Source organism: Plecotus auritus (assembly GCF_963455305.1).
Source record: "Plecotus auritus genome assembly, chromosome: 3".
NCBI lineage: Eukaryota > Metazoa > Chordata > Mammalia > Chiroptera > Vespertilionidae > Plecotus > Plecotus auritus.
Genome location: NC_137772.1, coordinates 180,586,888 through 180,603,324, shown reverse-complemented (window position 1 = coordinate 180,603,324; position 16,437 = coordinate 180,586,888). Strand labels below are relative to the sequence as shown.

The 16,437-nt window shown below is 44.4% G+C and overlaps 1 protein-coding gene across 2 annotated transcripts in view; it reads left to right on the top strand.

Moving 5' to 3' along the window:
* Nucleotides 1–5,103: 5,103 nt before the first annotated feature.
* The window catches only part of ANO6 (anoctamin 6), a 192,608-nt gene continuing 181,274 nt past the window's right edge, over nucleotides 5,104–16,437 (top strand). The window contains exon 1 of one of the 2 annotated variants that reach the window (XM_080662363.1): nucleotides 5,104–5,607. In XM_080662363.1, the coding sequence (XP_080518489.1) occupies nucleotides 5,541–5,607 (67 nt within the window). In that variant the 5' untranslated portion in view covers nucleotides 5,104–5,540. The remainder of the gene's footprint in view (nucleotides 5,608–16,437) is intronic. The other variant, XM_080662362.1, reaches the window with a different exon arrangement.

Genomic DNA, 16,437 nt, shown 5'->3' with positions numbered 1-16,437 from the left:
CTCCATTTCTGTCATCGGTGACATGTTTCTTTGTCTCCGCATTCTGGCTGCTTCCCTGTGTTGATAGAGTGGCCTTGTGTGCTAGGTGTCCTATAGGGCCCAGTGGCTCAGCCTCCCCAGTTACCTGAGGTGGACACTCTGGTGCACCCCTTTGTGGGCTGTATGCACAGTCTTGTTGTAGTTAAGCCTTGATTGTTGTTGGTATCACTGGGAGGAATTGACCTCCAGGCCTATTGGCTGTGAGGACCAGCTGTTTCTACAATGGGAGAAATTCTGTGCTGGAGACACCCTTATGGGGCAAGACTTGCTTCAGTGAGGCTTTGGTGCTCACTGAGTCTGCCCCCTGACTGTGTCTCTTATGGATCTGAAGAGTTATAATCTGAATGGTCTCACTCTGACCACTGGGTACACTGGCTCTTGGATCTCCAAGGAGGTGCAAAGTCAGCCACTGCCTCAGTCCACCCAGCAGGAGCTACAGAGAGATCTGCAGATTCCTCCTCTTTGTTTGGGGTTTGGAGGTGCCCAGATGAGGCCCAGCTGTGAAGCAATGCAAGCTGTTGTGGAGCTTTGGGCCTTCTTTTGGAAATTCTGGGTCTCTCTGACCCAGCTGCAGTTTGTTAGGTAATTTTAGATTGCAAAGGGCCAGGCCATTCATATGCAAAAGCCTCTGTGCACAGCTTGGGTGGGGTTGTAAATTGGGTGGAGCAGGGTCTCAGGGAATCACCAGGGCAGAGCAAACAGCAATGGCTGCCCATCAGCCCTGCCCCAAAGAGGCCCCCGGGTTCTGTGTCCCGCAGCACCTTGCAGGAACAATGATTGCTACAAGCACCTCTGAGAGAAAGCCGCACTCATGTTCCAGCCTGATGCCAGACAGTCCAGTTTCTCCCGGTATGAGTCTGGGTTTCCAGAGTCTTGCCCAGAACTGGAGTTCAGAGCACTCAGGAGCTTGTGTCTCCCTCCTGATTGAAAAAGACAACAGCGTACTCAGTTGCCAGCCCCTTTCCGCCGTGTCTCCATACCTCCACACTTCACTTCTGCACCTCTGCACCTACCCTGAGTCTCAGTGTGCTTTTCTCTTTCCTTCTAGTTGTAGAATTTTCACTCATCCAGCCTTCCTGTGGTTCTGGATGATATCCGTTTTGTCTTTTAGTTCTAGTTTTAAAGTGGTTGTGCGAGGCAGCAAGTTCAGGTGTTTACCTATGCCACCATCTTGGTTTCTCCCAAAAATATATATTTTTTTAAAAAGCATTCCCTTGCTTATACCATCAGCTCCTTCCCCTTCTATCCCTCTGTTGAACTTAACCTGACAAAACCCTACCATAGTTATAGCCATGCCCACCTATTTGACATACAGTAGCAAAACATGACTAGGGGGACAATATATGACAAGGCTGACAGGTTTCAACTTAAATCCATGACCTCATGTGAGTCTTTGGTGTGATCCTGTGCATTGCTCTAGTCCATTTTCTTCTAGCTGTCCTAGATAACGGTTCCAAACCCTCTTTCTGCTTAAACTTCGCTTCACATTCTCATCTTCTACTAATGACATTTTTTTTTTCTATTTTACTAAGAAAATAGAAATTATCCAAAGATAGTTTCTGGGCCTTGAACACATTGTGTAAATAAAATAAGCCAGTCACAAAAAGATAAATACTGTATGAGATATCTAATGTAGTCAAACTCAGAAAAACAAAACGTAGGATGCTGGTTTCCAGGGCTGAAGGGAGGAAGAAATGGGACTTGTTCAATGACAATGGAGTTTCAATTTTGCAAGATGAAAAAGTTCTAGAGGTCTGTTGCACAACAATGGGAATACACTGAGTGGCCAGATTATTATGATCTCTGAACAGACCATGCTCTGGCTGAGGGTAGGGAAGTTGAGCAAGGTATCTCCTCTTCTCGTGGACTCTATGCTCCAAATTACATTGGAGGAGCAACATCCAAGAGATTGGCACTTCCCTGCCAGGATCACAGGAATAGGGGATGGGCAAGAGACTCATCTCCACTGAGTCACTTCTGGGTACCCTGTGACACTGCTAGTCTAGGGCAGGGATAGGTGCCACCATGCCCCACCCTAAGATACCATGGGTACATACACATGACCTTGACCTTCCCTGTGCCTTTGCCCAGGTATCCCCAAGGCCTGGTGATCCTAGTCCTGAGTGGGGCAAAAGGGAGGATGGGCAGGGCTGAGGTGCCAGGGAATAGGGGAGCTGGCACTGAGAACCCATCCCAAGGAGGCAAGACGGCATGTGAACTCACACAAGCTCTACTGTCTCTTTGAACTTCACTTATAAAACAAAATTCAAAGGAGACATTATTAAGAATTTCAAGCCAGCAACCACAGAGCATTAAGACCCCAAGCATTAAGCCTGTTTGCGTGCAGGACCCTGTGTGAATGTGATGTTTGAATGCCTATGAACCTGGCCTTGCTTGGGATAGTCAAGTTATAAGACTGAATGAGTTTAAAAGGGGCCCAAGGACTGAAACCAGAGAAACACCAAGATTTAAGGGATGGGCAGAGAAAGCACATCCTATGGCCAAAGATTGTAACTAACCAATGAAGGAGACCAATGATGGAGAAAATACTTAGCCTATGATCTCTGACTTGGAAAAGCTTTGCAAATCCAATAACCTGGCCATATATTAAGAACATTTTATTTCACAAACTATTCATGATATAACTGACATTTTTCAGGATCATAGGTGTGGTTCTTACACACACCTGGCCTATTACCTTGATTATTTTTGAAGCATATATTACTTGGTTAAAAAAAAATGCATGAGAGAAACTGCAAGAAAGAAAATGTGTTAAATGAAATAATGGCGTTTACTAATAATAGACTCACAGCTAACCTAAGTAAATAATTCACTTCCCTTCCAGCCACAGTCACCTTTTTACATAAGGCCAGCAGAGTCTCTCTGCAACATTTATCAAGCAAGAAAAAATGTAAACTCTAAAATCTGTAAAGAATTTTAGATGACTCACTGAAACCTGTTGCAAAATCAACCACAGGAGTTTTCTAACTACTAATTAACTTTGAGCGAAGTCTTAGGCCATAAACACCAGACCATTTGGTGAGAAAACTCTGGCTGGCAGTTGAAAAGCATTTGGGAGTTTGAAATTGGTAGGGAGAGTGTGGGTTTTTTTTTTTTTTTTTTTTTTGTGTGTGTGTGTGTGTGTGTATTTTTTAAAACAGATTTAGAAATGTCTTTGGAAGTGGTTTATAACATGGCTAAGAACAGATTCTGGAACAAGCTGCTTGGGTTTGAATCCTAGCCCTGACACTTACTCCCTGTGTGATTTTGGACAAGTTACTCCATTGCCCTGAGTGCAGTAATGACTACTAGGGTTGGTATGAGAATTAAATAACTAAATGTAAAACATTTAGAACTGTGCCTACCACATAAAAAGCACTGTATATGCACTTGTTAAATGAAAATAGTGAAAACAGATCATGTAACTAAAATAGCTCTGGAGTTTCTATTACAGTAGATTCCACAAGTGCTGGGGGAGAGAGAGTTCACTAAAATAAAACATTTTTTGCTCTGGCCAGTGTGGTCAATTGGTTGGGTGTTGTCCTGTACACCAAAAGGTTGCTGGTTTGATTCCGGTCCAAGCACATGCTGGGGTTGCCACTGGATCCTCAGTAGGGGGCTGTGCAGGAGGCAGCTGATCAATGTTTCTCACCTTCCTTTCTCTAAAACACGCACATACACACACACACACACACACACACACCAGTTTTTTCTTCTCATTTTTTGTGTGTATTCTTCCATCTTTCCCTCCCCCACCCATCTTCAAAGTACTATATTGTTTTCTCTTTATATTAAAAGGAAATTTTTTATTTTTTAATATATTTTTATTGATTTTTTATAGAGAGGAAGGGAGAGGGATAGAGAGAACATCGATGAGAGAGAAACATCGATCAGCTGCCTTCTGCACACTCCCCACTGGGTATGTGCCCACAACCAAGGTACATGCCCTTGACTGGAATTGAACCTGGGACCCCTCAGTCCCCAGGCCGATGCTCCATCCACTGAGCCAAACCGGTCAGGGCAAAAGGAAGTTTCTTTATTCAGAAAGTTTCCCTAAGAAGTAAGTATAGTGTTTCCTGGATATTTTCTTAAAAGCAATTTCCTCATGTCTTAAAATGCATATTCATGGCTATTTTCCCACTTATGATTCATCTCAATGTTTTATTTCTTTCACATAAAAACATCAAAAATATGTGTATGGGAAAATAAAATGCACAGAAGCTTTAGTGTTCTCGTAATTATCATAATAATTCTGGTACTTCAGTGGAAAAAATATAAAAAGTTTCAATGAGAAGTGTAAGAGACAATGACTATAACAAGAATTTCAAATATACCTCTAGCCCTTTTGAGAAGTCAAAACTGACCCATCTAAATTCACCAGCCTTCTTGAAAAAAAAAAAAAAAAGATCAACAGAAACATGATCCTAGGAGCCTGCAGTTCAAACTGCGCCATGTGTGTTCAAAATAGAATCCCTTTGGATTTGTCCCATTGTTCCCTTTGGTCTCCAGGAATGCATTCTTTTACTCTGTGCCTCAATCTTATTTCAGCACCTTCTTTATTTCCTCGGGTTATTATAGTTTTTCACACGACCTCGGAGTTTACATGGTGGAGGTCTCGGTTTCCTTTGCCTTTCTGACACGTAGGACTAAGCTTTACCAGGCCCTAATGGGAGAACACTCAGTGATCATCTTCTGACCACTCCCTGTGCGTGCTCCGCGGGCGGGGCTAGGGGGCGCTTCTCTCCCTTCCTAACCTCACTTTGGGCGGAAATCCTCCTGCCTTTTGAGAATATGCTCCTTTAAATCTCGCTCTTTTTTTCTCGTGTTGCGTATCATCTACGAGTTTTGCCTCTTTCTCTGTCATCTCCCTCCCTACTTTCCCTACAGAATAGTCGTTTCCCCTTTAGAGCCAGAGACATTGACACTTGAAGATCCTCCAATGGCTCCACGTCGCCTTTAAGCACCATTCAAAGGGGCTCGCCCTCAGGGTTCTTCCCGCGAGCTGCGGCGGCGTCTTCCCCTCTGCAGTAACAGTATCAAAGAAAGCAAGCCCCCTGCATGTGTGTATCAAGGACCTTAGAACAGAAAGCAGCGTTGGAGAGCTGTGCACTTCCCCCTCGCGTGCTCCCGCCTCGCCCTTCCACGAGGTCACTAGCGTGCAGAAGGCGAGCGCCGACTACACCCTCTGCCTCCGGACTTCTCCCTCTGCCTCCCGACTTCCTCCCGAGCGCCTAATAAGCGGGGGAAGGCGATCGTTCCGCAGCAGCCTCGCCGCGCACTGGGCATGCTCAGTGGCGAGGGGTAGCCTTGGGCGCTGGGTTCAGATCGGCGGCCGATCGGCTTCCCGGAGCGCGGGCTGGGCTGGGCGCAGCGGCCCCTGAGCCGGGAGCCAGACCCGCCCCGCGGTCCCCATTCGGGCGCCGGGCCCGCGACAGCTGCGTCGTTCCGGGACCCGGGAGCCCCAACTTCGTGCCAAGTTCGGAGCCGCCTTCGGGGTAGCAATGATGACCAGGGACGTTCTGTTAGACCTGGAGCTGGATGAGGAGGACGACGAGGATGGAGATATCGGTGAGCAAGGGGTTCCCATGGTGCGCCGGCGCGGGGCCCCGCGTCCCCGCCCGAAAGCCCGAGCCCACGCGGAGGAAGTTAGGGACTGCGCGTGGGCGCTGCACCCACCGCGGGGAGGTTTGCGGGGACCCTCCGCCGCTCCGAGGAGCGCAGGCGGGGGGCGTCCGGGGCCGGGAGAAGGAAGCCCGCGCCGCCGTCCGGGGGGCCGCAATGCGGACGCCTGGGGCCGCCGACCGGGGTCGCCTCCCGGCTGCGCTTGCGGAGGCCGACGGCCCCCGGGAAGGCCAGGGAGGCGCGGGGCGCGCAGGGGCCCCGAGAACAGACTCTGGACGGGAAAGGACGCAGCCCTGGAACAGTCACGGGAGACATGGGGACGCCGCTGCGTGCGGAAGTCTTGACTCAGACACTACAACTTTTGGGTCATTTCCTCCGCCTCGAACCAGCGCTGGGGTTTCTGCAAAGCCGGCGCGGGCGGCGAGCCTGTAGGTGGGGGTGGGGGGAGCCGGGGCTGGGAGGACTGGGGTGTGGCCACCTGAATCCTCTTTAGGTGAAGGCGAATGCCGGGCTCTGGGGGGCAGGATTGGGGCCGGCGGAGCGGCCGGGGAACTGATTTGTGGCCGCGGGCCGGCAGCCTTCTTTCATCCGCAGAGCCCGCGAGGTGGTAATCAGAGGTGGAAGCCCTTAGGTAGGTGGACCGCAAGCATTTCCTAGAGTCCTGAAGGCCCCGGGAGCTTGTGGGGCGGGGCGAGCCCATTCCTAATTAGAGTTAAAAATGCATAAAGTTGTAAAAGGGGTGGAGGGAGAGCTGTTTAAAAGCCAACAAAAGGGTAGGAGGAAGCGGGGAAGGGGGAGAGCAATTGGAGGGGTAGGGAGAAAATCAGGTCTCAAGAGAACACTCTCAGACAATGATGGAGACCTTGGGTCCCTCCAGAAGACTGGCAATTAAATTACCATGCTGGTCTGCTCCACAGACTCCGCCTCAGTTTCCTGGATGCAGATCACTTTAAAACATAACAGTTCTTGTTCATGTCTTAAAGCCCTAGTCTTCTCTAATAACTTTAGAAAGTAACTTAATTTTAGGAGTTAGGTGTGGTTTTTCTTCCTTTCACAGCCTTGGCACTGCTAATTTATTTAATTATTATTTTTTTATTTCTATCGCGATATAGTTGACATGTAACACTGTATAAGTTTAAGGTGTACAATGTGTTGGCTTGATACTCATATATTGCAAAAATGATTACTACCTGAGCTTTACTTAGCTAACACCTCCATCATGTAACATAATTACCATTTCTCTCTCTCTCTTTTAGTTTTTGCTAAGAACATTTGAGCATCTACTCTTTTAGCATCTTTATATGACACAGTATTATGAACTATAATCACTGTGCTGTGCATTAGATCCCCAGAACTTACTTATAACTAGAAGTTTGACCAACATCTCCACCCCCCCATTCTGTTTCTATGAGTTCAGCTCTTTTAGATTTCACATATATGTGCAGTATTTGTATTTCTATGTGTGATTTATTTCACTTAGCATAATGCCTTCAGGTTCCATCCATGGTGTCACAAATGGCAGGATTTCCTTCTTTCTCATGGCCAAATACTGTTATATAATTATATAATTATTATATATATATAATCACACACACACACACACACACACACACACACACACACACACACATATCATATCTCCATTCATCTGTAGCCAGACAGTTAAATTGTTTTTATGAATCATCTGTTATAATCACTGCTCATTTAAAAATTCATAGAACGTGATAACTTACTTTTTGATTAGAGACAAAATGAATAGAGGGGATTTTACTCCATGGTTCAGCTTTACTTGTCATTCCAGTTGAGAACAATTTATTAGGTATCCATCCTTATGGAGGGAGCAAATAGTGTTTTCCTTTTGTGTGGACAGAAAACTGAAGCTCACAGGTTGATCTGCCTGCTTCTCCCACAACAAGTTCAAGTTCAAGCCCAGGTTTTCTGATTTGCAAGACCTGTACAGATTAATGCACTTTCCCTCTGGTGACTCCAGCTGTTAGATACAATGCTATTGGCAGGCTTTAGTAGTAAATCATCCTATCTAATAAAGAGGGGATATGCTAATTGACCCTCACACCGTTGCAAAAGATGGCGGCGCCCACAGCCAATAAGGAGGGAATATGCTAATTGACTGCCATGCCCTCAAAAGATGGCGGCGCCCATAGCCACAAGATGGCGGCGCCCAGTCCCCTCAGCCCCACCTGCCCAGGCCCCCAGCTGCTTCGCACGCCTGCCTCCGGTGTCCCCTCAGGCCCCCAGCGGCCCAGGCAAGCCTCAGATGGCGGCTGCCCAGCTGCCCAGGGCCAACCTGAGGCACGGGCAAGCCTCGGATGGCGGTTGCCCAGCTGCCCAGGGCCGCCTGAGGCTCAGGTAACCAGGGCTGGCCGAGGCTTGCGCTGCCGGCAGTGGCAGCAGCAGAGGTGTGATGGAGCGTCTTGTTCCCCTGATCGCTGGGTCACCTTCCGCCCCCGAGGGCTCCCCGACTGTGAGAGGGGGCAGGCCGGGCTGAGAGACCCCCCTCCAGTGCATGAATTTTCATGCACTGGGCCTGTAGTGATTACATGAAAATCATAGGTGCAAACTTTAAAAAGTTATAAAATTAGTCTGTTTCATTGGAAAATACTCTTGTTTATTATGGTGAAGTGTAACTGTTTATATTGAGTATGGTGAATAAATAATGGTAAAAACCCAAATGGAAATGAAAGGAAAGGGACACTGAGCTTTGTTTGTCCCTCTGCCATTGGTACATCTCAGTTTAGAAAGACAGCTAACTTGGTCTAGTCTGTGCTTGCACGATGAAGCATCATAAAATTCATCTTTTTATATATAATGAGGTCCAATGCACGAAATTCGTGTAAGAGTAGGCCTTCCTTCCCCCAGCTGCCGGCACTGGCTTCCCTTTGGCACCCAGGACCTGGGCTTCTCTCACAGCCCCGGCTTCGTCCAGAAAGTCTCTGGAAGGACGTCCGGAAGGACATCCGGTCTAATTAGCATATTACTCTTTTATTATTATAGATTACAGGTGTAATCTATGCTAGTTCTATCAAGTCAAACAGGGTAGATAAATTTAAGAAAAATTAAATATCTGCCTCTCCTTCATCCTTCCCTCCATGGGCTACTGATATGAATACTTAAGTGTGTGTAGGGATCAATTCAACATACTTTATGTCAGGCACCAAATATCACTTAAATATGTCTCAGCAATTTTTGGTTATTACATAAATTTAAAGTGGGTTGCAGTGATTTTATATCAAGAAAAAATGTTTACCATACCAAAGGAAAGTTGATGTCATTGTAACATAAGCCTTTCAAAAGGTTACCAGAAATAGGCTGATAGTATACAGCCTTTTAAGAAATAACTGTAATTTCCAACTGTGGGAGAGGAGACTCTGGTGAAATGAAGATTATAAATTTAACCTCTGCCTCTAGTTTTGTAATGCAGGGCCGTGTTAAAGCTGTTGGCTAACGTATTTCCTCTAGTACTTGATTGTCACTACTAATAGCTGTATAATAATTTAAACCTACTCAGGTCCTGAAGAGTTCTGTGAAATCTCTCTATAGTGTTAACTTTATTATTCAGAACAGAAGAGTGATTTTGATATAAGTTCTTAGGGAAGACATCTACCATCAGCTAATTTATAAGAGGCAAAAAAGAAAGACAAACTTTTAAACTACATGTAGTTCCTGGTTACATCATAGAGATGTTTTACATACATATATATGCCTTCTACTAGTCTGGGATTTGGGGGCCTTTTTTTTTTTAAAATTAGTGAGTTTCTGCTTAGTTTTGAAGAAATGTTCATGTCCTCCTTGTTTGGCATGAACCAATCTAGAGAACCAAAGATGGTATGTCTTACCATGGGTATCTTTTCCGTATTTGCTTAACTCGTGGCCACCAGACATTATGCCCGAAGATTTGCAAATGAGGCAATCTGTTGGCACGAGAGCACTTTTACCAAAGGCCACTCATTTCCCCATGAGCTTCAACAACCAACCACAGATGTTACATCCAGGATGTAGTGGTGGGAAGCACTCGGCCTGCAGCCCTGTTGCACTGGTGCTGGTGGAGGTCACATGTTGAGGCAGCTTGTGTGTGCCTGGTGTGCGAAGAGGGTCTGTGGCTGCTGTGCTTCCAGGAGCACCCTCCACCACCCCCAGTTAATCGGAATCGAATCCAACATCACTACCTGTGGATGTAGAAAGTGATGGAAACATCTTTTGTAGCCAGAATGTAGCTGTTGTATTTAGTGTGCTGTTTTAATTTGTTTCCTGCATTTCCATGGTTCAAACTTTACTGAGAGAGGAGAAGTGTTCTTGAAAAAGAAGGGGACTACAGGAACAAGTCACATAGTTCAGGCAAAAAGTCTTTGGTGTGGGGTTGGTTGTTTTGCAAGCCCAGGCTGCTTATGGAAAGCACTTTCTGTCTGATCCCCACAGCTAATGGTCATGTCACGGGGGTGGGCGGGGTGGGCAGAGGCCCATTACCTCTGAGAGATGATGGTTCAGCTGCACCTCTCAGTTTTTATTGGCTCCCTTTTCTCTGTCTTCCCACACAGTCTCTATCCCCTTACTACCTACTTTATGTTTTGTTTTGTGTTTAATCCTTACTGGAGGTTATGCTTTTATTGATTTGACGAAGAGAGAGAGAGAAAGAAGACAGACATTGATATGAGAAACATCCATCTATTTGGTTGCCTCCAGTAAGTGCCTCGACTGGGGATTGAACCGACAGCCTAGGTATGTGCCCTACCAGGAATGGAACCTGTAGCCTTTCGGTGTTGGGGATGATGCTACAACCAACGGAGCCACCTGGCCAGGGAGGGCCCTACTTTAGGCTTAATTTCCTGTAAATCTTGTCCTAGCTTCAATTTTGCTTTATCAACATTCATTGAGCAAAGCCTGCTGTGCCAGGTGTAGGATTAGGTGCTGGGCTGGGTGTTGGGTGACTGAAGATGCGCCTCTTGGCCATGGAAAGATAGGTTCCTGGAACCAGACATTTGCAGGAAGTGCCATTATTGTGGTATATGTACAGCCGTGGGCAGAGAATGGGAGACAGCTTCTCAGGAGGGATTAGTGGGCCAGGTATTGGAGGACCGGGCAGGTGCAGTGGCATAGTGAGCAGGAGAGTCTGGAATTCCAAGCAGTCACCTGTGGTGGAAGGGAGCCGTCACAAGGCTGGGAAGGCAGGAGGGGGTGGCACCATGAAGAATCTTCCGCACGTTTTAAGGATTTGGGATTTCACTGTGTCTGTGATTTGGAGTTCCTGAAAGGTTTCAAGGAAAGGAGTGATAGGAGTGAATTTGCTCTTGGAAAGCTCTCCCTGACCGCATGTTAGAAAATGGATGGGAAAGAGATGATAGAGGTAAGCCTTTCGAGTAGTCAAGTTCAGAAATGCCAGCAGTGGCCATGCAATTAGAGGTGAGTGAGTCTGAGAGCTTTTGAAAGATCCGCCATCTGTAAGGTCTCAAGAGACTGGATGCTTCCAGCAGAGAGGAGATCTGGGTGAGTCTCGGACTTGAATTGAGTGATTAGGAGGAAAGTGGTGGCCAGAGGAGGAGGAGGAGAACAGGTTTGTAGGAGGGGAGAATTTTTTCTTCTTCCAACAGGTCTTACACATTGTCTCCTCTGCTTTGGCTCTGATATCTCCCTCCCTTGTAATACCAGACTCACATCCTCATTTCCTCAAGCTTGTCACAAACCCTGAAAGCTATTACTGACCCTCCTAGTCCAGGGGTGGGGAACGTCAGGCCCTCTGGCCGTATAAGGCCCATGACATAATTTGACTGGCCTCCCAAGGCATTAGGGGTGAGTTAATTAAATGTTTGACCCAATATAGCAGGCTAATTTTTAAGTTGATAATTTTGTATGGCCCTCCAATGATGTTATAAATATCCAAATGGCCCTTGGCAGAAAAAAGATTCCCACACCTTTGACCTAGCCCAGTGGTCGGCAAACTCATTAGTCAACAGAGCGGCAGACCGCGGCTCGCGAGCCGCAGTTTGCCGACCACCGACCTCCGACCTAGCCCAATGTGCCCACCAATGAATTCTCACACCCCTTATCTTTCTGTTCTACCCAATTAGCATTCACCTTGTTTTTGGTCTTCGTTGTTCGTTATCTTTGCATTAATTATCCCCACAACTAGAGTGTAAATTTCTTGGGGATTGGGACTAGGTCATTTGGGCTTTCTAGCGATCATGCAAAATAGCTCAGATCTTGTATAGTTAAAATTTTTTTTTCTCTTCCTCACTGTCCTCTACATTGTAAGTTCCTTGAAGGCAGATGTCTGTGTTCTTTGTGTTCTAAGCTATGTCTCTGGTGTCTAGAATGGTGCTTGATCGTCAGTAGAAGTCAAGCACATCATTGTTAAGGAATGAATAAATGAATTGCTCTTTTAAGATAATTTGATTAACATAAATGCTTAGGGTTTTATGGTCCTAGTAGAATTCTCTTCTATGGCATTTGAGATTCCCTTAGTCATCTGTGATAAAAATGTTGATACTCAGACCTAGCTGACCTTCAGTGCCTCACTATCTAGGGAAGAGGCGGATATGGGAATAGATAATTGCAGTAATCTGCAATTAGTGCTGTAATCAAGATGTGTACCAGGGTCAGTCCTGGTACCAAGGAGAAAGTTTGCAACATTGCTTTGGCAAATCCAAGGTAGTTCTACAGAGGCAGTTTCTGAGCCTGCCCTAGAAGGAATGAGACGATAAGGGGGGAATGGGACTAGGACAAGGGGTGTCCTGAGTATTTCGAAATGGAGCATGATTTCTCAAAGAATAAACCTTGATGCTGCACTTGCCTTGTTTGCTAGGGCAAGGGGATCATTCATATATATATATATGAAAAAAGTTTCCCACCCCACCCCCCCTTTTTTTTTTCCTATCAGGGTGATGACAGCTGAAAAACAAAACAAACTGTCCTTAAAGTGTTTCTTTGTGAGCATAGTCAAGTTGACACTTTTTCATAAACCTTCTGTTATTTTCAGTTTAAAATCCTCAGTCACAATTTATCCTCCAGATTCTAACTCATGGGTCAGATAATTACTTTCCAAAAGACTCCTTTTATAATTCTCATGATTCTTTGGGTCTGACAAGTCAGCTCTAGAAGAGTAAAGGAGTGCCACACACACCCCTTTCTTTTTTCTTGAGTGGCTACAACAGTCACATATGTTGATTGCTGTACATTTCATTTTCCTTTTAGAAGTCAAGAAATTCAGACTAAAAGCTCCTATGAAGGTTTACATCAGAGATACTACTTAAATTCAGAAATTCTTGAGGGGGGATTATAATATATTATTAAGAATCCCACAATCTAGCTTTAAAGGATGGTCTTGATCTCTCAAAGTGGTATTTGCGGCAGGCTGAATTAAAAGGATTATATTTTAATAAAAGTTTTCACTCTAGCTAATAATACTTTAGATTTTCTTCTGTTATCATACTTCTTAGTTGTTTTGTATCCCAGGCAATTGAATACATCTTAGAGGGTCAATAGGGCTATCTTACTGACCTTTGTACCCCACCGCTTGCATATCATAATGCTTTGCAACATTCTAAAAAACCCAACACTTATTATTGATACTAATTTCCTATAAGTTTGCTGTGCTATCATAGACACGTCAAGAAATGAAGAAACCATTAAATATTTAGAAACATTTAACATCAGAAGCCTTAAAATCTAACTTTATGTAGTAGCCCCTCAAAAAACTACGGCCTGCAATTTTTTAAAAAGTATTTTCTCTACAAAGAATCTTATCGGTTATACAAAAATCTGTACAGTTTTTATACTGAAACTAATATTGTGCTGCACTTGACTTCACATCCTTAGCAAAACAATTGCCTGAGCACACACACATTCCGTAGACATCATTACAGGACGGCCTTTTAGTCGTCATAGTCTTCCTCCTCTTCCTTTTCCCATCTTACATTGTAATGGAGGGTTTGAAGCTGCTGGAGCTGCTTTGGATACAGTGCATTTAGGACTGGGTCTGGGGAAAAATCACTAGTTTCAGAACTGGAAAATATCATTCCCAATTACCTTCAGCCAAGGAAATGTACTTCTTTTTTTATGTTTCGAGTAAGTGTTTAATGGTCTTCATTAAAATCTCTTAGAACATAAAAATCACCTAAAATTGCTCCAGTAGTCTTCTTAACAGCAGAATGAATACAAGTAAAATTGATCATTTGCCCAAATTACTAGTAAACAATGCAGCCCCCCATATTTTGATGACTCTCACTAAAGACAAGATGCAATCATAATACACTTTTTTATGGAAAGAACAATAATCTCAAGAGAATATCAGTTCTTGAATACTCTTATTCTTAGACCAAGCTTGTTAGACAATGTTATATCAAGCATAATATGATATATTTCAACCCAAGGACAGATAAAGAATCAGCACACTAGAAAAATGTTTGCTTTTTTCTTTACTTCTTGACTAATAGGTTACTCATATGTTAAGATGGAGACTGAGAATTTAATAAATCAAGTGATTAAGTCATTATCATTACTTTTATTATTGCTTTCCTTTAGTTTGATCTTGCTTTTTAATACTGCAAATGAAATTAATTAGCATTCATTCTAAGAAGCAGCCAGTTTAAAGAATACTGGCTGAAAAAGTCAACAATAAGATATTTTGGACGTGTACCAAAGAGCAATTCAAATACTATTCAGCCAAAATATCCAAAGAAATGTTTGCATGGAAGGCAAGGTGAAGGGTTAATAGGCAACTTTCTCTTCCATGGTATTTATTACTGCCCTGGCTACACATCTGAATACTAATTGAAAGAACTTGCTGCAGTAAGTTATTCAGTAGCCAAAAGTACAAACGAAAGAAAATGTATTCTTTTGTGAAGTCCAGATGTTGCTTTTATATTTAATGCTTTCAATCTAGGACATTGAAACTATTTCCCACATTGTTTTGAGATACAAATACTTGAAATTGGAGGGGAAAAAGGATATTGGTCTTTAAAATTCTCTTTTCTATAGTTTTTATTTTAACTTTGGCAGAACTTTAGCCACAGGTCATAGGCATCTAAATAGATGTTCTTTCACAAAGTATAATTATGCAAATTATAGGTTTGTTTATCAAGCTTGTTTTATATAAACTAAGATTGTGTTTACATAATTGAATTTGTTATGATTTCTCCAGACATTCTATCTAGCTGTTTGTAAAACAGTCTTTGAACAGACAAAACGATGGCTAAATTTTCCTTGTGGCATCACACAGACACACCTTAAGCACGCCCCTGCAACTCTGACTTGTGCTAAGTCTTTAGGATAAATTACTTCCCATTAAAGTCTAAACAAAAATGATGCACCCTTCCCACATATAAAACATTATTGTAAAGGTTTTGTTATTTATATTCTGAATGGAAACAGTCGTGTTCCTTATTCTGTTTCCTTCTGTTACTTAGGAAACAAACCCTGAATGTTTAATGTGTGTAAAACATAATCAGATGCTCTTTCTCGGAAAAAGAAAAACCAACCAATGAAGCCCACCATTGTTTCCAAGTCATACAAATAGTAAAGAAACAGCGTTTCTTGGAGGGGGGTGGGGTTAATCCCTAGGAGGATAGGAAAAAAAAAATTTAAAGAAGAAAGCAGAAGTGAAGGCTGTGTTGATCTCACCAGTGAGGAGGGAAAAGAAACATCTTGTTCTCAGAAGACTGGAGCTTGCATTTGACTGTCACCTAGATTGATCACCTGGGGCAAGTTTCTGGGCTTCTCAGAGCCTGTTTTTCAGCCTGTGGGATTGTTAGGAGGAGGCAAGGTGGGATAGGTAGTGCTGGCACTGAGCTTTTTCACTCACACTCCAGGAGGGGCAGTTACAGTTTTACCATCCTAATGAATTGTCTCCACAATTCTTGTATTTAAACGCAGTCATGGGAACTGTTACTCTTAATCTCAGCGAGCTCTAAGTCCTTGCCTGCTGTCTGGCGTCGCTCGGTCACGCTGTGTGTGCAGGCGCTGTCTGGTTAAGGATGATCATGACAGTGGCTGGGCTGCAGACACATGTATTTAAAGATAAAGGACTTGAAGAATAGCATGTCGTTTCTACAAAGAGATAATTACGGTGTTTCCTGTACTCTCACAGATCTTCAGACCGACTGACTGGGTTCTCCAAATTCCAGGAAACCTATTTCAGGGGGAATCTTGGCAAGAGGTCCTGGGGCCTATCTTTCCAATACATGGCTTATGACTGTAGGGATTGTAGTTCCATCAGGGGCGCCTGAGGCCTATCCCATTCTCCCAGCTGCTGCCAGGCAGTTGTAACCGAAGTCTGTGTGCTCCCCTGTGTCACCATAGCATCGAATGCCCAAGAAATGAGCAAGGAGACAAGTAAGAAGTAAATAGCTTTTATTGCACATGAAGCCGTTAGAATATGACAGGAGAAGAGAGGAGAAGAAGGTTAATGGTGAGATTCTTGGGGCTCAGGGTTCTCCGTGATTCCATTGTCACCACTGAATTGTGGAAACTTGGAGGCTCATTCAGAGAGTTCACCGTTCACTGGAGGGAAGGCAGTCATGAGGCACGTGAGGGGAGTGATCTTTGACCTGATATTAAAAACCCATTTGACTTTGACATCCTCCCCTCCATCCCAGGTTTTGACCCCCCCCTTCCCAGGTTTTGACCATTGTGTATGCAGGCAGCTCACTTTGGGCACCTCTTCTCTAAGTGTCTTCAGAATTGGAGATTATCTTGGGTGTCTCTGAGAGAGGACCTTCTCAGCTACCTTATTATCCTGCACACCCAAACCCCACTCTTGGAGGGCGG